Genomic DNA, 22,430 nt, shown 5'->3' with positions numbered 1-22,430 from the left:
TAGGTATGCAAAAAGAAATTCAGGCATGTAGGTGAAAGTAGCTTTGAGGGGCTGGCCTTTTAAGTCATTAGGGGGCGCTATGGAGCTCTATTGGCACAAAAGCAATGAATTCCTAAATTTTACGCCATGACTGACTTTGGGCCAAATTTAAGTGAGTTTTGGTCCACGTTGAGGCATGCAAATTTGGCAGCAAAAGAATCCTAGCGATCCTTAAGTATACAATAGGGCCTCGCCACCCCTGCGTGTCAGTGCTCAGGCCCTATTAAGCAATCACCTGTCAAATAAGAGACCACACCTTTTGGCCTACATGCAAAGTAACAGGCAAACCCTGAAACAACTTCCTCACATGTTTGCCATAAACTGACTGGCAGCAGAGACCATAACTTTTTGTAGTGGATGATTTTTGCAGCTTAGCCTCAGTCCAGGGGTCTAATAGGACGAACGTGGTTTTGGGCATGGGACCATTTCTTCCTCGCAGCCTGAGATGACTCTTCAAGGAGCTGCAGACCGTCAAGCATTAACAGGAACACGTTAACGACTAGACTAACTAGCATTATGAGCTACGACGGATAGATGTTAGTCTCTGTTCAGGAAATGTTTAACAACATGACTTTGCAAGTAGACTGGAGACCCGCTGAGATTATCCTCAGCAGTATTCTGTATGGAGTTAATTAAAATATCTTTAGGAGCTATATGAATAACTGTAAACTCTGAGAGTCTTCAGCCTGCTGAGCTCTCTTCAGCGCCTGTGTTGCTCTCCTCTTTGCTCTTTTTCCCTCCTCCTTCAAAGACTTCTTTTGGTGTTTAATTGAAGAGGGTACAGCTGTTGCAAGTGGCATTTTTTCAATGGTTCCACCATCTGCCATTTTGAGTAGCGTCATGCTGCTCATTGAGAGTAAGGCAGTCCTCTTCCTGTTTGATTAGACAGTAACTAATGGAGAGGGGACATTGATTCGCCCGGAACAGCAACTCCCACGAGGCGCTTCCAGAGTGTGCTCTGCGACCAGCGAGATCCAACGAATCAAATGTTTAAGAGGTTGTAGAGTTTTGGGATATAAAGCCTAAAATATCTGAGCTCCCGACCATGAAATATAAATACCAAGGATTATGTTGTAGATAATTCATCTGTACGCCCAGTTTAGATCTCATATCTTCCTCCACACATAGATGGTCATCATAGATAATAAGCTTCATGTTGTCTTTAATTGTTTACTTCACTTGGAAACAGAACACAGGCGACTAAGTCAAGTTCGCCTTTACAAAGAAACGAGACCCGCTTCCAAGAAAAACTGCCGGCAGGAGGCTCCTCTTTGAAGTTTCCCCCCATAGTGTCCAACAGCACATCTCATTAGGAACCATATTCTTTTTTTAATGCTATTCAGATCCTTCACACGTATGAAGCACAGCACAGAGAGTGTGACTTCTATATTCAAGCCACAAAGTCATTTTAATGCACTCAGAACTTTCAGCCTTGCAGGGGGTGAATTGCGCCGAATTATAATAATAATAATAATACATTTTATTTATATTGCACCTTTTAAAAACATGTTTACAAAGTGCTTTACAGAGTGCAAAACATAGCGAGTGACCAAAAACAATAAAGTACATAACAAAGGTAAGGAGATAAAATGAGTGAAGGAAAAACAATAATAAAAACCATGCAGAAATTAAAAAGTCAGTGATGAGTTAAGAACTAAAAGCACATTTGAAAAAGCGTGTTTTTAAAAGAGATTTAAAAGAGGACAAGGATGTGGCTTGCCTGATCTCCTCCAGCAGGTCATTCCAGAGTGACGGGGCCCTGACTGCAAAGGCCCGGTCACCTCTGGTTTTTAACTTCGCCCTTGGGAGTTCCAAGAGGGACCAGCTGCCGGAAGATCTCAGGCAGCAGTTTGGGACATACATCCTAAGACACTCTCTTAGGTACTCAGGGGCCAGTCCATATATTGCTTTAAAAGTGAGAGTTAAAATCTTAAAAGCAATTCTAAAACCCGCAGGCAACCAGTGAAGGGAGGCTTAAATCGGTGTGATGTGTTCCCTTTTATTGGTGTGTGTGAGAAGAGTCTGGCAGCGGCGTTTTGGACTAACTGGAGTTTTGCGCTTTGGAAGGAGATGTTATTGAAGTCTAGTTTAGAGGCAGAAAGCACCAATGGATAACAAAAACCCAGTCTGAATCAATGGTGATTTGCTTTCTTTTTATTGAAAGGTTTCATCAGTCAGAGTGTAAAATGCGCCCATGCACACACTGGTTCAAATGGTGCAAGTAAAGTTGCCAAAGATGCACCTGGCTAGTAGTTTAGTCAGAGTATTTTCTGCACACTGCTTTGATGTGTCAGCAGAAAGAAATTGCGCCGTTAACCAACAAAACCTTGGTCTAAAGTCAATGATGCTGTGTATCATTCAGAACGTTAAATGCGCCAACACATTCTGGTCACATTGGTGCAAGTACATTTGAAACTTGCACCCATAGATGCGCCAGTGTGGCAGCGTGGTTGTTCTTGGAGTGTGCTTTGGTAAGATGTATTTTCGGCATGCTGCAGACATAAGTTGCACCAATGACCAACAAAAACCTGGTCCTAAGTCAATGGCCCTCTATTTTATTTTTGTACTGAAAGGGTGCATCAGTTAGAAATTTACATGCACCAACACAGGCTGGTCAAATCAAGATTACTCACTTGCATTTTAATGTGGGGCGCCGTTTGTAAAGTTGTGCTCACCGAAAATAACAGCAACATTTCTCCACATTTAGCTCCAAACGTCTTTGAAAATATCACAACATGTTTTTAAGTTAACGCTTTTATCACATTTAAAGAAATATTTGTAATCTTTTCCACATTTATTTTTCTCACCACAAGCATATTTAAGATAATAATACTGTTAAATCTAAATACTAAATTTATATATAAATATAAATGTGAAATATAAATCTAAATGTTAAATACAAATCTAAATGTTAAATATAAATATAAATGTGAAATATAAATCTAAATGTTAAATACAAATATAAATGTTAAATATAAATCTAAATGTGAAATATAAATCTAAATGTTAAATATAAATATAAATGTGAAATATAAATCTAAATGTGAAATATAAATCTAAATGTGAAATATAAATCTAAATGTGAAATATAAATCTAAATGTGAAATATAAATATAAATGTGAAATATAAATCTAAATGTGAAATATAAATATAAATGTGAAATATAAATCTAAATGTTAAATATAAATCTAAATGTGAAATATAAATCTAAATGTTAAATATAAATCTAAATGTTAAATATAAATCTTAATGTAAAATATAAATGTTAAATGTTAAATATAAATATAAATGTGAAATATAAATCTAAATGTTAAATATAAATCTAAATGTGAAATATAAATCTAAATGTTAAATATAAATCTAAATGTGAAATATAAATCTAAATGTTAAATATAAATCTAAATGTGAAATATAAATCTAAATGTTAAATATAAATCTAAATGTGAAATATAAATCTAAATGTTAAATATAAATCTAAATGTGAAATATAAATCTAAATGTTAAATATAAATCTTAATGTAAAATATAAATGTTAAATGTTAAATATAAATATAAATGTGAAATATAAATCTAAATGTTAAATATAAATCTAAATGTGAAATATAAATGTTAAATATAAATATAAATGTTAAATATAAATCTAAATGTTAAATATAAATCTAAATGTGAAATATAAATCTAAATGTTAAATATAAATGTGAAATATAAATCTAAATGTTAAATATAAATATAAATGTGAAATATAAATCTAAATGTTAAATATAAATCTAAATGTTAAATATAAATCTAAATGTTAAATATAAATCTAAATCTGAAATATAAATCTAAATGTTAAATATAAATATAAATGTGAAATATAAATCTAAATGTTAAATATAAATCTAAATGTGAAATATAAATGTGAAATATAAATCTAAATGTTAAATATAAATCTAAATGTTAAATCTAAATCTAAATGTTAAATATAAATCTAAATGTGAAATATAAATCTAAATGTTAAATATAAATCTAAATGTGAAATATAAATCTAAATGTTAAATATAAATCTAAATGTTAAATATAAATCTTAATGTAAAATATAAATGTTAAATGTTAAATATAAATATAAATGTGAAATATAAATCTAAATGTTAAATATAAATCTAAATGTGAAATATAAATGTTAAATATAAATATAAATGTTAAATATAAATCTAAATGTTAAATATAAATCTAAATGTGAAATATAAATCTAAATGTTAAATATAAATGTGAAATATAAATCTAAATGTTAAATATAAATATAAATGTGAAATATAAATCTAAATGTTAAATATAAATCTAAATGTTAAATATAAATCTAAATGTTAAATATAAATCTAAATGTGAAATATAAATCTAAATGTGAAAATAAATCTAAATGTTAAATATAAATCTAAATGTGAAATATAAATCTAAATGTGAAATATAAATCTAAATGTTAAATATAAATATAAATGTGAAATATAAATCTAAATGTTAAATATAAATCTAAATGTGAAATATAAATCTAAATGTTAAATATAAATATAAATGTGAAATATAAATATAAATGTTAAATACAAATCTAAATGTTAAATATAAATATAAATGTTAAATATAAATATAAATGTTAAATATAAATCTTATTGTAAAATATAAATGTTAAACATAAATATAAATGTGAAATATAAATCTAAATGATAAATATAAATGTGAAATATAAATCTAAATGTTAAATGTAAATATAAATGTGAAATATAAATCTAAATGTTAAATGTAAATATAAATGTGAAATATAAATCTAAATGTTAAATACAAATCTAAATGTTAAATATAAATATAAATGTTAAATATAAATATAAATGTAAAATATAAATGTTAAATGTTAAATATAAATATAAATGTGAAATATAAATCTAAATGTTAAATATAAATGTGAAATATAAATCTAAATGTTAAATATAAATATAAATGTGAAATATAAATCTAAATGTGAAATATAAATCTAAATGTGAAATATAAATCTAAATGTGAAATATAAATCTAAATGTTAAATATAAATCTAAATGTGAAATATAAATCTAAATGTGAAATATAAATCTAAATGTGAAATATAAATCTAAATGTTAAATATAAATATAAATGTGAAATATAAATATAAATGTTAAATACAAATCTAAATGTTAAATATAAATATAAATGTTAAATATAAATATAAATGTTAAATATAAATCTTATTGTAAAATATAAATGTTAAACATAAATATAAATGTGAAATATAAATCTAAATGATAAATATAAATGTGAAATATAAATCTAAATGTTAAATGTAAATATAAATGTGAAATATAAATCTAAATGTTAAATACAAATCTAAATGTTAAATATAAATATAAATGTTAAATATAAATATAAATGTTAAATATAAATATAAATGTTAAATATAAATCTTAATGTAAAATAAAAATGTTAAATGTTGCACTGGGATCCTAAATATTTAGGATCCCAAATTCACTAACCTGATATATTTTTCACAACAAAATTAAATGTGAAGAACATCACAAATATTCCTCTAAATGTGATAATACTCTTTTTTTATGATGTTTTGGAGCTAAATGTGGAGAATTGTTGCTGTTATTTTCAGTGTGCACAACTTTACAAACGGCGCCCCAGAGACATCAGAAGAAGAGGACATGCCATTAATATAGCAATGCACCAGATGTATGCTTTTGTAGGCAATGAGCAATGAAACCTTGTGCCATACTTTGTGCAAAGATCACCTTTTTAACTCTAGAACAGAGGACTTGTGCAGACTTTTCATGCACTTGCACCTTGTACCATTTAGAATGAGGCTCTATTGCCTCACCTGAAGCTGACCCGTGCATCAGGACACATTTATTTGAGTATTAAAGTAGGTGTTTCTCATCCTCTCCTGCTGTGGCATGTGATGAATCTGTGCTGTTACTGTAGTCCTTTGATTTGATCACAGTAAGAGCTCATATGTTCCTGTGTGGGAGAACATACCTGTGAGTGTGCAGTCACAGGTCTGCAGGTCTGTTCCAGAGTGTTTTATTTGGTAACTGTGAGTCACTCTGTTGTCTGTGGGGCCCTCTGAGTCTGTTTGTGGCTGAATTGGCTGAAAGCAATATCTCATCTTTCCTCTCTCTCTCTTTGTCTCTGTGTCTCTCTCCCCACGTTTGCTCCTTATCCTCATGTCACCCCCCCTCCCCTCCCCTCCTTCGTCCTTGTGTGTGTACAGGTATGTGTTTGAGAGTGTGGGCAACAAGCGGACACTCACTATCAACAAGTGCAACCTGTCTGATGACGCAGCATACGAGTGCGTGGTCGGGGACGAGAAGAGCTTCACGGAGGTTTTTGTCAAAGGTAGATGAGTCACTGTCTTTGGAGGAATCCTTCTTTCAGCAGGGAGAGGCTTTTTTCTGCTCAGTTTAGCAGATTCTGTCATTTGAGCGCTGAGAGGCTTGACAGCTCTGTTACCATCTTGTGCCTGTGTTTGTCATCTGTTTATTTTAATGCTGTTATGCAGCACGGTGGCATGCCGCGCTCTGTTGTCGGCTCACTTATTTTTAATGGGTACGTGGCAAGTGAAATTTTCATGTTTTGTTTATTGTCATGAATCACTGTTGTGGGGCTGTGTGCACTCATGTCCTGTCACATTTTGTAGAGTTTGACTGATGCAGAGGATTTTTGAAGATTCTTTAAATCCTGTTAAAATCAAATATCAGAATTATTTAAAAAATATTCCAATAAGTAAGATATGTTTCTAATTCCTGCATTTAAAACTTATTCTTAAAGGTGACATATCATGCAAAATCAGCTTTTTAATGGTTCTCTACCTGAAATATGTGTCCCTGTCTACAAACCCCCCGAAAATGAAAAGAATCCATTCTGCCCCTGTTCTGATTTCTCCACCTTTCTGTAAATGTGTGTGAAACCAGCCGTTTCAGTTTTCAGTGTTTTTCATACGTCACAACGCCATCCGGTCTGTAACAGGAAGTCAGAGCTCAGAGCTTGTTCAGCCCATAGACTGTATAAAATACAACTCAACCCCTCCTCTGTTTTTCATTCCCTGCACACATGTGTGCTAACAAGGATCTTAGGAGGGAGGCATGCTAGTTGTAGGCTGTCTTAATAAACACAAAGGTCGGTTTGACTCCCCACGTCTGCAGATTTGAAGATCTAGTGGATGATTTTTATTTCTCATGGAAAAGTGCTAGCGCTAGTTAGCATAGCCACATAGCTACATGTTCGTAGCTGTGTACCAAGACACACGTCGACATGCTGACAAATAAAACAACAAGAAACACTAAATCTGTGACCAATGGTTCAGAAAGGTCCTGCTGCAGGCGCCTCTCCATCAGGATCAGATTCTGGATCAGATTCAGAGGGTTGGAGTAACGCAGCCATGTCTATACAGCCAACATGTAAACATTAGATCAACGTGCTGGACAGCCGAGGCCACACCCACTTCCTGAGGGGGCGTGGTCAGAGAGCTCATTCTCATTTAAAGGCACAGACACAGAAAACAGCCTGTTCTGAGCAGGGCTGAAAAAGAGGGGTTTACAGGCAGACCAAAATCTGATTTCAAAGGTTTTTTTGAGCATAAACTTTAAAGACATGTTTTGGGGACCTCTTAGACCAATATATATTGATGAAAAAGAGTGTAATATGTCACCTTTAAAGATTATATCACGTGTGTGAGGTCACCAGTCTGACTCTGGTGCCTCTTCATCTCTGTGTGTTTTCAGTGTGTGTGTGTATGAGCAGTTTTAATGGATGTAATTGGCTCTACTGCTTCTATATTAATCCCATGCTCTGCTTTGTGCGCTCACTGCTGCCCCGCCCTGCTTTTACAATTTCAGAGGCCGCATAAGAGGGTAAGCTCTTCACCGCAGACACAGCTCCCAGGCAGCTAACCTGTGTGTGTGCGTCTCTGCGTGCGTATTTGTGTCCATAAAAAATATCATCTGCATCGCTCTTTGTAAACATCTTCACCAGAATCTTTTGTTGTTGATTCATCTTGACATCAGTGAGGGAGTTCAGCAGATGACAGTCAGTCAAAAGTAGCGGTCCCTGTACTTTAAATAAGACATAAAGTACTTAGGCGAAAGCTTGTGCTTTAGCTTTGTTGTGTTTTGAAGTGTTTACTCGGGGAATGTTGTTTTTCCCACAACACAATCAAATCCAGCGCTCGCTAAGCTCGGTGAAATGAGTACCAAGAAGATTTATATTTGTGTAAGAATAGTCTCCTTATACCAACTACTTCATTCATTCTGAAGAAGTGATTACTTTGCTTTCTTATGCTAGTGTAGAACGTATAATCACAAGATAAATTCAATGTTTCAAACGTATTCAAAAGGTGTGACCTCACACAGCGCCAAATCACAACACACGTTATCCTCAGACTCCAAACAGAGCAGGTTTAGACCGAACAAAGACCCAACATCAAGACAGGATAAGATCCAGTCCCATCTTACAGACAGGACTCAGTCTGATCTCATCTTAATCCACCATGAGCAGAGCACTTTGCAACATTTAGCAAGTTACAGTGGCAAGGACAAACTTCCTTTAACAGGCAGAAACCTCCAGCAGGACCAGACTCATGTTAGACACACATCTGGAGAGAGGGATAGAGGGAGATGAAGAGAGAGAGAGATGATTGTGGTGAGACGGATAGTAGTAGTTCAGCTGGAGTCTGGCACGTCCACAGCAGCAGAGATCCAGAGGAACCTACGAGACAAGGGAGCTCAGGGACTCCAGAAAGGTCTATGGTTAGTAACTTTAATGGGACAGGAGGACTCAGTCTGATCTCATCTTAATCCACCATGAGCAGAGCACTTTGCAGCATTTAGCAAGTTACAGTGGCAAGGACAAACTTCCTTTAACAGGCAGAAACCTCCAGCAGGACCAGACTCATGTTAGACACACATCTGGAGAGAGGGATAGAGGGAGATGAAGAGAGAGAGAGAGATGATAGTGGTGAGACGGATAAAAGTAGTTGTAGCAGCTGGAGTCTGGCACGTCCACAGCAGCAGAGATCCAGAGGAACCTACGAGACAAGGGAGCTCAGGGACTCCAGAAAGGTCTATGGTTAGTAACTTTGAAGGGACAGGAAGAGTTAAAGTAAGTGATAGGAAGAGAGATGGAAAGACAGGATCCCAGTGTGTCAGTCTGAGCCTATAGCAGCATAACTAAGAGCTGGTCCAAGCCTGAGCCAGCTCTAAATATAAGCTTTATTAAAAAGGAAAGTTTAAACGTAGAGAAGAATAAACATCTATATTTTTTCGAGCTAACTCAGCTTCAGCCCAAAAAGTCCAGTGGATTTTTGCAAACCAGATTATGTCATTGGATTTATGGAATAACCGTTTTAAGTACCACTAATCACTCAGTGTGGTTATACTTTGCAAGTTGCCTAAATCCTCCTGTCCTGCGTTGACCACAAACTGTCCTTATATTTATGTTTTCAGAGTCAAACTGCGACTTTGTACAAGTTGTCTCTCACTCCTTTACTCCTGAGGGAGATCTCATTCTCCAGAGGAAACCACACATTACACTTTAGACATCAAGCTCATTTCCCCAAACTTTGTGTAAAAGCCTGAAGTCAAACAGTGCGAGTACGTCTGAGGTGCTGTGACTGTGGCTCGGAGAGTTTCTGGGCTCTCCAGCAGGGGTTAAAGAGAACTGAGATGTCCAGAGGGGGACTGGATGCTGACGATGACAAATAGCCGAGGCTCGCGGAGCATCAAAACATCACACCATGTGGTTACACAATGTGACTCCCACCACCTCGGGAGACGCAAAGTACCTTCTGCCTTTATATGTCGGGTGTGTGTGTGGAGGCACTGATAAGGACGACAGGATCGTATTGTGCTTTTAATCCAAATCTCATAAACAGCAGATATTTCCTTCTTAATGAAAACACTTAAAAAAGCTGCCCACCATCCATCTACAGAGGAGAGACAACAATACCTGAAGTACAGCTAGGTTTACCCGTACGAGGAAGGTATTATTATGAGCACAGATTATTCATTTCAAGGTGGGGTGTGACATTCTCAAGATTGCCCTGTGTTTGTCTTGAGAAAACGTGACTATAAACCCTTCCCCCACAAATAAAGCACAATATGATGCTTTCACCTTACGTTAGCTACACTGGCTGTTAGCCAAAGCTGGGATGCAGCGAGAAAAGATGCTAGAACACAAACTCAAGTTATTACCAAGTAGCAACCTCTGGCCGCTAGAGTTGAAGCCAATGCAGAAGTGTCAAAACCTGCAGTTCCTCAAGTGTCCACTTGAGGCTGGCTCCGGAAGTACCAGAAACCACATACACACCAATTCAAAGAAGACGATCTTTACAGCAGAAATAAACATGTTTACAGTCTGGTTCAAAAGACGAGTGTAGTCTGGATAGCTCATTTCTCGATCGGCACACACTGTACGGGGGGTGAATATTTTCATAGCATGGCAATTTGGAAGTTATTGAGATTACGAGTCTTCCAATGAGAGGCACAGCTGACTTGATTGACAGGCGGGAACACTTTAGCTGTTGGCTAGGAGGCTCTAAGCCCGCCTCTTTACGTCACAATCGCTCGACAGCAGTCATGTTGAGTTCAACATTTCCAATATGGCTGCCGCCGACGATTAGCTTCAAAACAGTGCTTCAGAAGCAGATAATTATATATCGATTCTGATTGGTCAAATCCCCTTGACAATGGTTATTAACTTTCACTAGCATGAGCAATGCCAGAGGCAAACTGATCCCACGTCATGTCTAATCAACTGCTGAAAGGATTTCCGGCACATTTTGCTTCTGCTTGTTGACACCATAAACTGTCAATCAATCAATCTTTATTTGTATCGCGCCAAATCACAACAAACGTCATCTCAAGACGCTTGAGGTCTAGACCGCTCTATGTCAAATTATGAACAGAGACCCAACACCAAGACAGGGTAAGACTCAGTCTGACCCCACCTTAATCCACCATGAGCATTGCACCTCGCAGTATTTAGCTAGTTACAGCGGCGAGGACAAACTTCCTTTTAACAGGCAGAAACCTCCAGCAGAGCCAGACTCATGTTAGACACACATCATGCTTCAACCGAACTGTAAGGAGATTCCTCTGAGCTGCTGTAGACGTCCTCCTGCTGTGGACGATCTGGACTCCAGCTGATACGGACGTGCTGGACTCCAGCGGCAACAGCTTCTACGACTCGTCTCATCACTATCACCTCTCTCTCTTACTCCCCTCTATCTGTCTTTCCAGACCCAACTCGGTCGAGGCATGATGGCTGTCTAACATGAGTCTGGTCCTGCTGGAGGTTTCTGCCTGTTAAAAGGAAGTTTTTCCTCACCACTGTAACTAGCTAAATACTGCGATGTGCAATGCTCATGGTGGATTAAGGTGGGGTCAGACTGAGTCTTATCCTGTCTTGGTGTTGGGTCTCTGTTCATAATTTGACATAGTGTGGTCTAGACCTCCTATGTTTGTAAAAGCGCCTTGAGATAACGTTTGTTGTGATTTGGCGCTATACAAATAAAGATTGATTGATTGATAAAACCATTAGCTTCCGTTAGCGTTGAAATAGTGGGGCTAAAACCATAGACTGTATAATAAACAGACGTAGTATCCGTGACATCACCCATCTGTTTCTGAAGCACTGTTTTGAGGTTGAGCGACTCTGACGTAAAGAGGCGGGCTTTGAGCCTCCTAGCCAACAGCTACAGTGTTCCCACCTGTCAATCAAGTCAGCTTTGCCTCTCATTGGAAGACTTGTAATCTCAATATCTTCGAAATTGCAGTGTTATGAAAAAGTTCAACCCCCGTACAGTGTGAGCTGATGGAGAAACAAGCTATCAGGACTACACTTGTCTTTTGAACCAGGCTGTAAACATGTTTATTTCTGCTGTAAAGATCGGCTTTTTTGAATTGGTGTGTATGTGGTTTCCGGTACTTCTGGAGCCAGCCTCAAGTGGACACTTGAGGATCTGCAGTTTTTTAAACTTCTGCATTGGCTTCAATTCTCTCTGCCCCTTGACAATGGTTATTAACTTTCACTAGCATGAGCAACGCCAGAGGCAAACTGCAGGCTAACTCGTCAGGCTGCAGACATGTTCATATTTGATTCTGTCAAGCAATATTAGTAATGGCAGTGGAGCCAGTGAGTGCAGCTTTAAGATATATTATCTCCTAGTAGAAAGAGTGTTTTAATGTATTAAATTATATTTCTCTGTGTACAACAAAGCAGCCACTTGCTTCTTGAAGTGTTATCTTCTGGGTAAAATACCCCAACACAATAAAATTCCTCTCTGTGTTTCATTAAATCGGTCACACTGATAGGATGCAGCTCATTTTTTAGATCCAAACAAGAGAATCTTACACACAGAGGTTTTGCATGTGTCAGAAACAGGCCTCTACAATGACCGTATTTGTTTATCTGACCTTCCCCTCCACAAAAAAAAGCCTTTCTTACTCTCCTCGAGTCCTGATACCTTACAGCTGTTTGCTCACCATGCTCCCTCTGTCTTTTATCCTCCACTCATGTTCCTGGTGAGCATTACTCTGGTGATTTAGCTTCATGATTCACTCCACACAACAGCACTGTTAGTCAATGACTCAGAAACCACTCTGTTCCCTTTCTTTTTCGAAGTTTGACTCCGAGCTTTTAAATTTTGTGTTTAGAGCCTCCCGTCACCATCACCAAGCCGCTGAATGACGTGCACACCGTGGTGGGTGAGAAGGTGGAGTTCGAGGTGGAGGTGTCTGAGGAGGGAGCCAACGTCAAATGGTGAGCCAGAGGGTCACTATGATGCAGATATATCATGTGATTTGAATATGTTTCTTCTTGAAGGACTCGCTCTACTGTAATGCAGCCCCTGAAACCCAAACATACAGTACCAGTCAAAAGTTTGGACACACCTTCTCATTCAAGGGTTTTTAGTTATTTTAATTATTTTCAACATTATAGATTAATACTGAAGACATCAAAACTATGAAATAATCTGGTTTTACCATAATCTGGATTACAACAGCAGTCAAATAGGGCTATCCATTGTGTACTAACCCTACCTCTGAACAACACAACTGATGGTCTCAAACACATTAAAGCTGGAGTTGGTAATCAGATTTAGATCCACTTTTGGTTATACTGGCTAAAATGATCTTTCTGTCCCGATGGTGATCAATACATAATGTGTTCTTAAAGAAAGATGTAAAAAAAAAGCTGCTAACTACAGCCGGAGTAAACCTGGGAAGACACCAACCAATCCCTGCCATCAGGAGCAGAAAGCAAGAAAGAAAGAAAGAAAGAAAGAAAGAAAGAAAGAAAGAAAGAAAGAAACGTACTTTATTAATCTCCATGGGGTAATTACATTTTTTCACTTGTGTTATTTTTTGGACATGCTACACACACAGTATTACAATCATGCACACACATGCAGTGGACATGCACTTAGGGAGAGATGTCAGAGTGAGGATACTGCCATCAACCAGCGCACCCCAAGCAGGGGGGTTCGGTGCCTTGCTCAAGGTCACCTCGGCAGTGCACAGGCAAGTGAACCAGCACCTCTCCAGCCACCAGTCCACTTGCCAAACTCCGTCCATACTGGGACTCGAATGGGCGACCCTTCGGTTCCCAAGCCAAGTCCCTAAGGACTGAGCTACTGCCGCCCCCAGAGTAGTTCTGCCCGCCTCCTGCAAAGCATACATTTCATGTTTGTTTGTGTTTTTAACTTTCACTATGAGAATGTTTTGGTGTTTTCTTACCGCTGAGTGAGACATGAGTTGACGTAGTGCAAAACACAAACGATGTGCTGAGGACCGGTTTGGAATCAGTCACCATCATATGGTCACGAATCAGCGGCGCTTGTGCATGTGAGCGGGGGCGTCTTTTTGGAGGAGCTCCAAGGTGGAGGGGAGGGAGGGGTTAGACGGAGTCCTGAGGAATTGCTACATTCAAATTCATGCTATTCTTCCTTGGCTACCAACCCTAGCTTTAAGAAGGCAAGTTATTCTGCAAATGAACTCTTGACAAGGCTCATGTTCATTAGAAACCATTCCAGGAGACCACTTCATGAAGCAGACTGAGAGAATACCAAGAGTGTGCAAAGCTGTCATGAAGGAAAAAGGGGGCTACTTTACAGAATCTAAAGTATAAAACATATTCTGCTTTATTTAACACTTTTTTGTTCATTCAATAATTCCATATATGTTCTTTCATAGTTTTGATGTCTTCAGTATTAATCTACAGTGTTTACAATCATTAAAATAAATACAAACCCTTGAATGAGAAGGTGTTTCCAAACTTTGACTGGTAGTGTAGATCTGAGAATATGCTCTCCTTCTGCAGCGCCGTGTCACCCCTGAAGGCTCCAGTCATGTAGAACATTACAGACATGTCATTCAGCTCTTCCTTCCCTCTCTCTGTCACTGAATCATGTGTGTACTTGTGTGTGTGTGTGTCTCCTCAGGATGAAAGATGGAGTTGAGCTGACCAGAGAGACAGCAGGGTACCGGTTTAAGAAGGACGGGACGAAGCACATCCTGATCATAAATGAAGCCACTCTGGAGGACATTGGGACGTATTACGCCTTCACTAACGGCGGGGAGTCCCAAGCAGAACTAGAAGTTGAAGGTACGATTCCTGAAGTCACTGCAGCATCAACTGCACACACTAAGCCACGTCTCCCAGCAGCTGCAGAACTTGTAATTGCAATCACCTCCACTCTTTTAAGAAATCTGCAGTTAACTCTAACAGCATCAGACGCAGTAATTTATGGGTGATTAGCTCGGACACAAAGTTTGCTAACAAGCATTTCAGACATGGCTGCTCAATTAGGAACTTAAAGAAAATTACACACGAGCACATGATGATGTTTTCCGTTCTGACAAGCATGAAAAAGACATAAATTACTCATCACTCATTTCATAATTAATATTACTCTGCTAATCCCTCCTAGCCTATCAGTTGTTCATCTCGCCGCTCGTCATGCTGATCTTGATTTGCACCTCCCAAAAATTACTGCTCGGGTCATTTTACCTTGCGAAGGCAGACCGAGCCTCCAAGACAGATGGGTGTCAATTAGCATGTGAGGAAATGTGTGTCCCTCCTCGTTACTGTGCAGCAGGTGATCGAAATGAATATATTTTGTGACCTAGATTCAGACTTGCAGAATAAGGTGCACCCTGAGATGATGGGGCAGGGCTTTCTTGTTGTTTAGTGTGATATTTTTGCTAACATTGGAGCTTAGAGAGACAAATAAACAAGAAAAAATGAATGCATTTCAATCAGGAGAGACACAATTTGAAGATTAAATGTTATTTATTAAAACTTAATGAATAATTAAACTTGACAGAAATCTTTGGCGTAAGAACTCTACAGGGATAATGTTGTGAGCGTAGGATGTGTGAATTTGGCAGCAGAAGAAATCCCCCTAGAGTCCAGACTCTGGGGGTGGTGGTTGATGAATTCTAGGAATTGAAGACTTTGCAGAGACCAGGTGGAGATGGGGAGGTGGAGGGGTGCGCACCAGCGATGCAAGAAGCAACTAGCTAGAGAGAGAGAGACACATTTAAAAAGACAGCAGAGAGTTGATAGGCTGATGATAAGGGCGTGCCACTCAGCTATTGGATGACAGTGGCAGCTGATTAACCAATGACAGCTCTGGAGCGTGCAGCTATTGAACGAGGGAGAGGAGAGTTAAACCACTGCTGTGATTGTTTTTATAGTCTTCCTGTTTGAACTTTCACTAGAGCTACATGACTTGCTAATCACCCTTAAGTTTTTTGAGCATTAGGGTGATTAATGTTGATTCAGTCTTATCAGAATCAGAAGATAATTACATGTTTTTAGCAACAGTTAGAGGTGTGAGGATTATATATAACTTTATTTATACAGCACCTTTAAAAACAGATGTTTACAAAGTAAAAAAAGTAAAATTTTTGACAGACAGAGAGGAGGAATTTTAACAATGCAAAACAGAATACAACGCGAGGTTAAAAAGAATAAATTAAATAGAATGAAGTGGTGTGAAATTAGACCAATAAATTATTGTTTAAGAGGTTTTTCAAAGATAAATAAATAAAATAAATAGATAAAAATGGATAAGTAAATAAAAGCATTAAAAGGAGAATAAAAGAGGTTTTCAGAATGAGAAGACGACATCACATTAGAAAATTAGAAAAAGTGAAAAGGATGAATTAGGAACATTAAAATGATAAATGAAAAAAATAATTGAAACAATAAATAATCCAATAAAATTGAAAATAATTAATTAGTTGGAATAAAAACTAAAAATAATAATAAAATAGAAGTAAAAACAGTTAGAAGGATGAAGTCACATAAAAGCAAGTCTGTAAAACTGGGTTTTAAGAAGAGATTTAAAGGATGTTGTGGAGTTTTCATAATCTTATATATATGAATGTAAGAATGTTTATCTATTGTATTCTTTCAGTCTAAGTGTCAAGTTTAGAGTAACTTCATCCCTATGTCATCTGTGACGGGTGAGATAGTGTCAGTGTAGTAGTCAAGGTCTCTCCCCCTGCTCCTGTCTTTATCTGTGTGTTGTGACCGACTCACTGTCTCCAGAACTAGAGCACAGGTCTTCTTCCCACTTGTTGTGTTCTTATTGTCCAAACATGGTTATCTAACTTTAGTGTCGTCTTCAGAGGGATTAAATTCCATGCCTGGGTATTTGTCTGGCAGAACTGACTTGGCGTTGCACTCTCCTGCCTGTGTACTGTTATGTTATTTCTCCTTGATCAAGTTCTACATAAACTATTTCAATGTAAGCCGTCAGAGTCTCCTGAGTCTTCTGTGTCCAGTGTCCAGTTTGTTGCTAAATGCCATCACAGACGTCACTGACTCTGCGTGCCTCATCTCCTCAGGGAGGTCGTTCCAAAGTTGAGGGGCTCTGATGGAGAACGCTTGATCCCCTTTGCATTTAAGCCTCCACTTTGGAGCGTCCAAAAATGCCCCACCTGAGTATCTAAGGCCAAGAGATGGCTCGTAATTTGTTAGCATTTCTGCAATGTAGTTTGGGGCGAGACCCAGGCGAGCTTTAAAAGTGGAGTCAGTAAAATCTTCAAATCTATTTGAAAACCAAGAGGAAGCCAATGGAGAGAAGTGAACTGTTAAAACCAGTTAGAAGCCGAGCTGCTGCGTTCTGGACCAGTTGTGATTATCCATGTTAGGCCATGCTTATTTCTTTATCCAGTGCAGAGTAATCTCTCTTGCTAAATGCAGCTAACATCAGTCCAAAAGTAACACACTGCTACCTTACACTCGTCTGACTAAAGACATATCTGTGCTGCTAAGTGTTCTGATCATAGACTGTAAATAAAAACTACTACTACTGATGCATGTTTGTGTCTTTGCTTCAGAAAAGGAGCTGGAGATCCTGCAGAGCATAGCCGACCTGACGGTGAAGGCGTCTGAGCAAGCCGTGTTCAAGTGTGAAGTGTCTGACGAGAAAGTGACCGGGAAGTGGTTCAAGGACGGCGTGGAGGTCGTGCCCAGCGATCGCATCAAAATAGCGCACATTGGAAGGTATTATATCAGATCAGGTTAAATGTAATCAGAGCTGTTGTGTGAGATCGCACACATTCAAACACACAGACTCAGAAAGCCATAGAGCTATAACAATAAACACCGTCTGCCACACGGCTTGGCAAACTATTACCAAAGGGTTTCTCAGTCGTGTGACCCAGTTTTGGGATAGGCTGCAATCTGTAAAGCTCTAACCTCTAAACACACTCAGACAAACAGTCTCGCACACATCGCACACACTCCCCAGGGTCCGGGGTTTCTCTCAGTAATCCCTCCATCAGAGCTGCCCATGGCAGGAGATACGCCGAGGCAACAGCGGTCACACAAGGTGAAAGCTATTTAGTATGTTTCTCACTCTGTGATATTGCCTCATGCAGCATGTTGCCAGGGCAACTGTCTTTTGCATAAGTGTGGGTCACGGAGAGTGTTGTCTTCTTTTTGGTAACATCTGGTAACACGTCCCCAGGACCCATAAGCTGACGATTGATGACGTGGTGGCCTCAGACGCTGGGGATTATAACTTCGTCCCTGATGGTTACGCACTCTCTCTCTCTGCAAAACTCAACTTCCTGGGTGAGAAAATAGGACTTTTATTATATTTTATATAATATTATTTTTCATATTTTCATTCTTTCTTTCTATCTTTTAATTATCTATTGTATTAATGTATTAGTTAATTTAATCATTCTTTATTTTTATTTGTACATTTAATTTATTTCTCAATTTATTCTTTGTCTTTCTTTATTAAATTATTTATCTTTTCTTTATTTATTCCTCCTTTTATCTATTTTTTCATATTTATTTATATTTATTTATTCTTTGTTTCTTTCTATCTTTTTTAATTATTTATTTAATTTATTTATTCTTTATTAGTTAATTTAATTATTCTTCACTTATTTATACATTTAATTTATTTCTTTATTTATTCTTCCTTTTATCTATTTATTTATATTTATTTATTCTTTTTTTCTTTCTATCTTTTTTAATTATTTAATTTATTTATTCTTTATTAGTTAATTGAATTATTCTTCAATTATTTATACATTTAATTTATTTCTTTATTTATTCTTCCTTTTATCTATTTATTTATATTTATATATATTTTTTTCTTTCTAGCTTTTTTATTATTTATTTTATTTATTTATTTATTATTAGTTAGTTTAATCAATTTTCAATTAATTATACATTTGATTTATTTCTTAATTTATTCTGTCTTTCTTTATTAGATTATTTTATTTGTTTTCTTTATTTAATTTTCCTTTTATCTATATATTTATTTATTTTTAAATTGTATTTTTACTATATTTATTCGTTCTTTCTTTCTTTTTTCATTATTTATTTTATTTATTTATTTAAACTTCATTTGTTTATACATTAAATTTTTTTCTTCATTTATTCTTTCTGTCTTTCTTAATTCAATTATTTATGTTTTCTATATTTATTCTTTATTTATTTATTTACTTTCTTTATTCTGTCTTTCTTTATTTATTTGTCAAATTTTGAATGAGCCTAATCCATATATTTTCACCTTTCAGAAATCATAATTGAGTACGTTCCCAAAGAAGGTGAGCATGCTTTTAAATTAAATGTTTTATTTCATGTTGTCTTTCGTTCTCATTTACTGCCTTGCAAGATGACAATCGTTAAATCGACATCAGAATGCTTGAAGATAAGAAGGTCACCTTTCATCCACAGCCCTGACACTGTGAACATTTGCCTCACACTAATAAATAGTGAAGGAGAAAGCTGGTTTTAAAATGCATCAAATGTTATTTTCAGTCACAGTTTTGCAATATTAAAAGTGAAGCTATAATCCCTTCAGGCTTCTTTCACAGAGTACAAAATACTCAAATCAAGCATCTGAAAGGAATAAAAAAAAATACAGAAACACCAACATTATGCAACCTGTCAGGCAGCTTAGCCACGCCCCTAACTATGCAAATACATGCACAACTCTTAGTCTCTACGTCTTTAAAACACACGTTATAATAACAATCAAATAACAAAGAATAAAGCTACATAGACCAAAAGTGTTTCTTGTACCAGGCTGTTAACATGTTGTATAAATGGTCATTTTAACATGTGCATGAATCAGGAAGTAGACGCTTTAGTAGCTGTTGTTTTTTTAACTTTCATCTCTAGCAGTTGCAGCTAGGAGTATTCTCACAAGCAGTAGATTTCCAGTCGAATGAACAAACATGGCCGGGTTATCAACAGTTAGCACTCTCCAACCTCCTTATTTAAGAAGACAAGAGTGTCCCCATGATGCAAGGGGAAAAAGCACCTCTGGGTTATGCATGATATAAAATATTAACCCTAATTTTTCTAGCAAAGCTATGCAAGGACATTTTGGGGGGGGGGGGGGGGCAGCTTCTTGGGGTGCAGCGGACAGAGCGATGTATTCATTTGGATGATGAGAAAAATTGGTTTATAGAGACCCACAATAAATATTAAAGGTGACATATCATGCAAAATTGACTTTTTAATGGTTCTCTACCTGAAATATGTGTCCCTGTCTACAAACCCCCCAAGAATGAAAAGAATCCATTCTGCCCCTGTTCTGATTTCTCCACCTTTCTGTAAATGTGTGTGAAACGAGCCGTTTCAGACTTCCGTGTTTTTGTTACGTAACAACAATATCCGGTCTGTCACGGAGTCAGAGCTCAGAGCTTGTTCAGCCCATAGACTGTATAAAATAATACTGAATCCCCCCCTCCGTTTTTCATTACCTGCACAAATGTGTGCTAACAAGGAGCTTAGGAGGGAGGCATGCTAGTTGTAGGCTGTCTTAATAAACACAGAGGTCGGTTTTACTCCCCACGTCTGCAGATTTGAAGATCTAGTGGATGATTTTTATTTATCATGGAAAAGTGCTAGCGCTAGTTAGCATAGCGACATAGCTACATGTTCATAGCTGTAGCTGTAGCTGTGTACCAAGACGCACGTCGACATACTGACAAATAAAACAACAGGAAACACTAAATCTGTGACCAATCCTTCAGAAAGGTCCCGCTGCCTTTCTGGCAGAGGTCGGTTTGACTCCCCACGTCTGCAGATTTGAAGATCTAGTGGATGATTTTTATTTGTCATGGATAAGTGTTAGCGCTAATTAGCATAGCTACATCTTCATAGCTGTAGCTGTAGCTGTGTACCAAGACACACGTCGACATACTGACAAATAAAACAACAAAAAAACACTAAATCTGTGACCAATCCTTCAGAAAGGTCCTGCTGCCTTTCTGGCAGAGGTCGGTTTTACTCCCCACGTCTGCAGATTTGAAGATCTAGTGGATGATTTTTTATTTATCATGGATAAGTGCTAGCGCTAGTTGGCATAGCCACGTAGCTACATGTTCGTAGCTGTGTACCAAGACACACGTCGACATACTGATAAATAAAACAACAAGAAACACTAAATCTGTGACCAATGGTTCAGAAAGGTCCTGCTACAGGCTTCTCTCCATCAGGATCAGATTCTTGATCAGATTCAGAGGGTTGAAGTAACGTGATCTCTGAGTAGCCGTGTATATTCAGCCAACATGTAAACATTAGATCAACGTGCTGGAGAGCCGAGGCCACACCCACTTCCTGAGGGGGCGTGGTCACAGAGAAAACAGACTGTTCTGAGGAGGACTGAAGAAGAGGGTTTTTCAAGCAGACCAAAATCTGATTTCAAAGTGTTTTTTTGAGCATAAACTTTAAAGACATGTTTTGGGGACCTCTAAGACCAATATATGTTGATGAAAAAAGCGTGATATGTCACCTTTAAGACAGTTTATAGAGAGACATAAAAGAATATAAAATAAACACACAATAATGATCATAAATAACACACTAATGACCTCTTCTTCCTTCCTCTCCTCGGACGCTTTCCCTGACAGATCCTCCCAAAATCCACCTGGACACCGGCAGTGGTAACGATAACACCATTGTGGTGGTGGCTGGAAACAAACTTCGCTTTGACGTTGAGATCACAGGAGAGCCGGTCCCCACTGTGTGCTGGATGAGAGGAGAGAATGTGAGAAGAAAGAGAAAGGATTCTCACCTCACACACATTCAAACATAACGTCACATTTCTCTACCTTTGTGCGTCAATGCGAGGATCCAGCCGTTAGTCACTCAGGCACAAAGGAAGAGTAAAACATGCACTTGAGTGGGAAGGTTGAATCATGTCATTGTGGCAGCTGTGCCATCATCGTGCGACAACTTTCTCATCGAACATCTCATTTGTTCTGTTTGTGTGTCCGTCCCCTCCTCTGCTCTGCGGGGTTCTGTAGGTGGTGGCTGAGGAGGAGGGACGGGTCCGTGTTGAGACCAATAAGGGCCAGAGCAGCTTTATAATCGAGGGGGCGGTGAAGCAGGACGAGGGCCCCTACACCATCACCGTGACTAACCTTGCAGGAGAGGACAAGGCCGAGATCTTCGTCAAGGTCGTGGGTTAGTGCTTCATTTCGCTTCTTCATCTCTTTATTTCATCTCCTCTGAAACTCCCACTTTATCTGTGTCAGCTGGTTCAGAAGAGTGAGGGAGGAAACATGATAATAAAAAGAGAAAATAATCCAAAGTTTTAAACACATACTGCTGCTCCTGCTCCAGTTTTTCTCTCTTAATTTTCCCCACTGAACACGTTCATGCAGGAAAAATGAAACTGCATAAACTGTCTCTTTAATTCTCTGACATTTAAGTTTATAAACTTTCTAAGAGTAACATTTTTTCTTGATTTTAGTTTCTAAAGTAATCTTCATTTTTTTTTGTCTTCTATGAATTTCTGCTCAAATAATTCCACATTTTTCTTCACCTCTCTTTTTTAAGGGATTATGGTGAGGAT

General features: G+C 37.6%; 1 protein-coding gene across 2 annotated transcripts in view; it reads left to right on the top strand.

Annotated features, from left to right (window-relative positions):
* mybpc2a (myosin binding protein Ca) overlaps window positions 1-22,430 on the top strand; it is an 84,735-nt gene that overhangs the window by 44,785 nt on the left and 17,520 nt on the right. For both annotated transcript variants that reach the window (XM_034711773.1, XM_034711772.1), the window contains 8 exons: window positions 6,300-6,424; window positions 12,739-12,844; window positions 14,526-14,689; window positions 17,437-17,602; window positions 18,069-18,175; window positions 19,138-19,167; window positions 21,484-21,620; window positions 21,880-22,039. In XM_034711773.1, coding sequence (XP_034567664.1) covers window positions 6,300-6,424; window positions 12,739-12,844; window positions 14,526-14,689; window positions 17,437-17,602; window positions 18,069-18,175; window positions 19,138-19,167; window positions 21,484-21,620; window positions 21,880-22,039 — 995 coding nt within the window. The remainder of the gene's footprint in view (window positions 1-6,299; window positions 6,425-12,738; window positions 12,845-14,525; window positions 14,690-17,436; window positions 17,603-18,068; window positions 18,176-19,137; window positions 19,168-21,483; window positions 21,621-21,879; window positions 22,040-22,430) is intronic.

Source organism: Notolabrus celidotus, chromosome 20 (assembly GCF_009762535.1).
Source record: "Notolabrus celidotus isolate fNotCel1 chromosome 20, fNotCel1.pri, whole genome shotgun sequence".
In the NCBI taxonomy this organism is placed as follows: domain Eukaryota; kingdom Metazoa; phylum Chordata; class Actinopteri; order Labriformes; family Labridae; genus Notolabrus; species Notolabrus celidotus.
This window is presented reverse-complemented; position numbering and strand designations above follow the sequence as displayed.